Source organism: Phytophthora parasitica (assembly GCF_000247585.1).
Source record: "Phytophthora parasitica INRA-310 unplaced genomic scaffold supercont2.2, whole genome shotgun sequence".
Lineage (NCBI taxonomy): Eukaryota > Oomycota > Peronosporomycetes > Peronosporales > Peronosporaceae > Phytophthora > Phytophthora nicotianae.
Window position 1 is genome coordinate 1,046,920 of NW_008648988.1, and position 4,901 is coordinate 1,051,820.

At 45.0% G+C, this 4,901-nt stretch overlaps 2 protein-coding genes across 2 annotated transcripts; both read right to left on the reverse strand.

The window, feature by feature from the left end:
* Positions 1 to 1,992: 1,992 nt before the first annotated feature.
* PPTG_02387 (hypothetical protein) lies at positions 1,993 to 2,674 on the reverse strand (the record flags this gene model as incomplete). The annotated part of the gene is made up of 1 exon (XM_008893458.1): positions 1,993 to 2,674. The coding sequence occupies exon 1, from the start codon at positions 2,395 to 2,397 to the stop codon at positions 1,993 to 1,995; it is 405 nt and encodes a 134-aa protein (XP_008891706.1). The 5' UTR covers positions 2,398 to 2,674.
* Positions 2,675 to 4,567: 1,893 nt separating this feature from the next.
* On the reverse strand, positions 4,568 to 4,825 carry PPTG_02388 (hypothetical protein; the record flags this gene model as incomplete). The annotated part of the gene is made up of 1 exon (XM_008893459.1): positions 4,568 to 4,825. The coding sequence occupies one exon, from the start codon at positions 4,823 to 4,825 to the stop codon at positions 4,568 to 4,570; it is 258 nt and encodes an 85-aa protein (XP_008891707.1).
* Between the last annotated feature and the right edge of the window lie 76 nt (positions 4,826 to 4,901).

Sequence of the window (4,901 nt, forward strand, 5' to 3'; positions counted from 1 at the left end):
TTGAAAGAGGATGGTTATGCGGAAAAGGCTTCTTTGATAATGGGCAATCCCCCATAAACCTTCTATATCATCCTTAGAAACAGCACACATTTCTAAGCGCATGGGGCATCCACTGCGTTTGGACCCCCTCATAGTTCTCCCTCTGTCACTCTTGACTCTATGCTGTGTAGACTTCGATCCTCCTACTCAGTCACACTCAAATTTCGAGCCCAGATCACTATTGTTCCAGGCAAGTACCGAGACCGACACCTAGATACATTATCGTTGTGCTGATGTGTCCAGTCGTGGATAGCTTTTTCATCAGCACCACGAGAATCACACACATCCTCTGATGGAGGAGCAATATTAAGTACTGTGTCCGTTGAAGTGCACATCATTTTGCTTTGGGCTTCCCTTGGACCTCCACGAGCTTCATCGTTTCGTCGGCTGTCTGCATTATAAGTTTGTGTCCTTCGCTTATTTACTTTTTTTCTTCACCTAACCGGTGATCCAATACCAAATCAAGCAATTTGTCATCTCACTAACTCAACTCTGCGACATCGCGGCACGAAATATTGCTATCGCGATTGTAATCTGGGAAGTCAAACTCATAATTGATCATTCAACGTCCTCTACCGATACATTGAAGTCCTTGTAACCGTAACGTGCTCCAACACATTGTGAACAATGTCCTCATCTCTGTGGTTATCCGTATCGCTATTAGAACCACTTCCACCGATATGTGCATTATCTCCACCAGCCACAATAGAGTAGCGCGATACGGTTTCTGTTGAATCATTGTGGTATCTGCCGACATTACACGATGAGTTCCTGCTGGCGCTTGTTTTTCGAGGAATATTCACTGTTGCTATGAACCAAACAAAACGTTCAGGTACCAAGTGATGTTTTAACGGACCGTGAGCTAGCAGTTGTGAGCGCACTAAACCCGTTTATTCCCTATGCATTTCCTATTGTAAAATAAACATACTTTAACCAATTGGCTTTATAAAACAATGCATAATGCCACGTTTACAGTCATTTCTGGTTGGCCAAATACTAACTTAGGGAAATCTCAAATATAAACTTATTAAGATAATTTGTAAAACGTGGCATAATGCATCGTTTGTTGTATTTTACGGTAAATGCCTAATTGGTTCAAAGTTAGTTGTCGATTTTTGATTGGTCGATTTTTGTAAAACGATGCGTTATGCCACGTTTTACAGGGTTGGCAACAAAAGGGATAAAACTATATTTCCTTTGGTGCCATCTGTGATCTGTAGATGACATCTAAACCAAAACTTGTTGGCTAAAGTGCGATCAGTACTCGGACAGACACTAGTGAAAAATCCACTACCTGGCCAAGATAAGTATGTTAACACCTGCGGAAACGGATGCTTTCATGCAGTATTTAACACACAATTAAGAGCGCAACGGAGACTAATTTTGAGTTGAATTGCTCAGCCTTACAGGATTGTTCGTCGTACCTAGCCTCGTGTCTGGAAGAACATTGGTAGGTATACAAGACAAAACTTTCTCGATGCTGGACAAATCGATATAAGCTCTTTGGATACCGTGATACTTCTAGGTATCCACGCACAGCGTAAACACTGGTTACACGACTGCAACAGCGATTTTTTTCTCACGTTTACTGCCGTGGTGGGTCTCATCGGCTAGCGCTGTGAGTATTCGTGCCGCTAGAGATGCAATGATTTTTTGCCGTAACGCTTACAATGGGATCGATGCACACAACTCGCTAGGACATTACTGTCCGGGCCTCCGTTTGACAGATGATATGTGGCAAGAAGCGCTACAGATGTTAACTGGTGCCCAAAAGTCTACTATGGGCACTGGTACATTCCGCGCAGTGGACGGAAGGCCGTGTGTTTACGAGCTGATGCCTATAGTCAGATCGAATGGTGAGAAGAACGTACTTCCAACAAGTTTTGATGCGCTGTGGTGCGTTTATAGTGATAGAATAACTTAGTGGCAACCGCGAATTCGTGTGCCCACAAGTCATAGAATAAACGGGAGCATGCGAAATTGCATCAACTTAGTGATGAAGCTCACGGTAGCAGGCAACATGCATGTCCGCTGAGGTGTAAGCACCAGCTCACACTGCAAGAGTAATCGCTCGATAGCATTCAATGTTTGAGGTAGCTGCTTCAACCGCTCGCTGTAAGTAATGTCACAGCCGTCTCCACCGTGCTTAGAACGCTTGGTTGGGTCGGCGCGGAGAATCTGTGTCGAGTAATCTTCTTTGCTTGCCTTCCTCTTGCTACCATGACTTGAGATCTTGAATAGCTTTACAGCTACAACTTCTGCTGTTAAGAGTGCGCCTCCATTGATAATATTGATGGTCGCTGCCTCAAAGACGGACGGGTGAACAATTTTAGCAGTCAGTTGAAGCTGCTCTCGCATGGATGGATACTCGCTACCGCGGAGTCTAATAGGAGACGGATGTCGGTCAATTCGACTCCCTCGCACTGTAGCTATTCATCACGCTCAGGAACTTCTTGATGTGCTCGAGCAGAGCAAGGAGTTGTGATGCGCAGACCCCCGTGAAACAAAGTCCTCCGTCCACTCTCTAGATCTCAGGACGGATGCGACTGTAGCGCTCTAGCATTTAAAAACTCGAACCCTATCTCGTAATATTCCTTGTGATAGGATGTAGACAAGTGGGCTTTGCCAGTTCGGCGAAGCTATTAACTTGAGATAATTTTGGTATCAGTGATTTGCCTTGTGTTAGTAACGGCTCCAAATCAACAAGGTAACGATTTACTGCTAAGTTAAATCGGTGACTGGCGGACCCAACCACAGCAACACCAAGTTTGTGGCAATAGACTGGTTTGTATTGCAATTTTCACCGACGATAATGGCCACCATATCGAGTGTTTGTTGTATACATCCAGAACACTGCCAAGCAGCTGGATGTAAGAGTCTGTGTCTTGAGAGCCGCTCTCAAGGGGCGATAAAGCAGACAGGTATAGCCAAAGACGCCCGTCCGTCTCAAACACGGCGTTTACACCAACGTAGTGGCAAGAACCATGACACTATTCATCAGACATAATCCAAAAATTTATTTGAACGTCTGTCTCGAGTGTTTTATCGACTTTCTTTGTTACGTCGCGAATGCTGTTGAGCAAAACGCATGACGGCCGTGATTTTCACTTTGCCATGGAGCGCGTCAGCTCATTGTCGACTTCTGAAAGCGGAATGTTCCGCTCCACAACCCAGTATATCCACTGGTAACGATGCGACGTCTCCTAGGAAAGTTCTCGAAATGTCGGTCGTTTCTTGACAGAGATGCTCCATACTGGGACAGGCGGGCAATTAGGTTTAAGTAGCCCGAGTTGGGGAGCAGCTTCCACTTACTACCACGTTGTCTGCATCGGTAGCGGCCTTCGCCGAGAGGTTCCTAGAAGTAGGTGCAGATGTCTTTGTTGGAGGGCGTTTTTCTTGAAGGGGATAGGAGGAAGAGGTTCCTTCGAAAGCGAAAAAAGCGAAGTGTGCAATGCGATGCATGTTGGTTGTGTGTGGCTGCCCCGATAATGATTCGCCATCAGATTCTTATGTAACCAATACAGACTGCAAGATATGAATCTGAGACGAACAGCTGGCATCAAATTGTTCCAATAAGTACTTAAAACTGCTGTGAGCCTACTTTTCTAAATTGTACTGCAAATATTGGTACAATATGGTATTGAACTTCTGATGAAATTTTCAATAATCCGTCTTCTATTGTAAAAAACTGATTGTAGTGATACTGAAATTTTATATTCAGAGGTCTGAACTAAACCTACACCTCCTATGGATCCCGAATTTTAGAAGTCTCTCACCGATCTTAAAAATATCGCCAAGGTCTTCTAGAAGCTGCACTTACAGCTGAAGCAACAGCTCTGATACGCGCAGTAAAATTCGGAGACATTCAAGAGGTCTTGTGGCATGCAACAGAGGTTGCTGAACGTATGAGTGCAGCATTGGCGAGCACCGTTTCTCCTTCGGAAAGGGAAATGGTGTTGAAGACCACTGGAAGGTATGTCCAGCACATGCGTGGAGCTGCAACACAAATGTTTATGTATGAAGAAACAGAAGCAAGTGATGCTGTCGACTTGACTGAAAAATTGCGAGCGTTTCTAACTGCGCTCTTAAAACTTCACTAGCAAACTTATTCGAGAAAATGAGACGTTCAAGAGCACTTATGACGAGAGACTGCAGTTTACCCATACGGAATTTAGCTACTTGAAGCACTTGTACTGGCTACAGAACGAAGGTGTTGTTCTGTCAGTATAATCCGCGAACGAGTCGAGTCCATCGCTCCGCCCCTCAAAGAAACAGAAAAAATCGGGAGGATCATCCGTATTGAGTGTAAGTAGTTAAGCGATTTGTCGATACCTATATTGCTCTTGACAACGATATATATTTTCCATCGCATCAATGATATGTAGCCGCTAAACCAACCGTGTTTCGATCTTCTTACGGTCGAAGCGACTCTACTCAATCCATTTCTCAATAGACTTAATGTCGAGTCAAATCTTAATTTTGAGACAGCCAAACACTTCGCGCTCTTCCTTCATCTCATATTCCACCTTTATGTGCTTGGAGTTGTAGTTGCGATTTTTTTTATCTCCGCATGAGTAAGAATGAGCTTCTTGCACTCATCCACCTCGGCGTCACCGCCTTCCTGCGGGATACGCATGTTGCTGTTCTGAACGATCAGCAACTCATCGGTACTGACCTTCATGCCGACCTCGAGACGGTCCACGTACTGAGGCGTGAAGAACAGAACACAGCGAGCCTTGTCCAGCGCGTTCTTGCAGTCGTCACGGCGCTCATCGAACGGCTGCATTTGGCATTGTGATCCTACATAAGAGTACCGCGCTCTAACTGAAGCTAAGCCGCCAATAGTCCTGCTCGCGGGACAT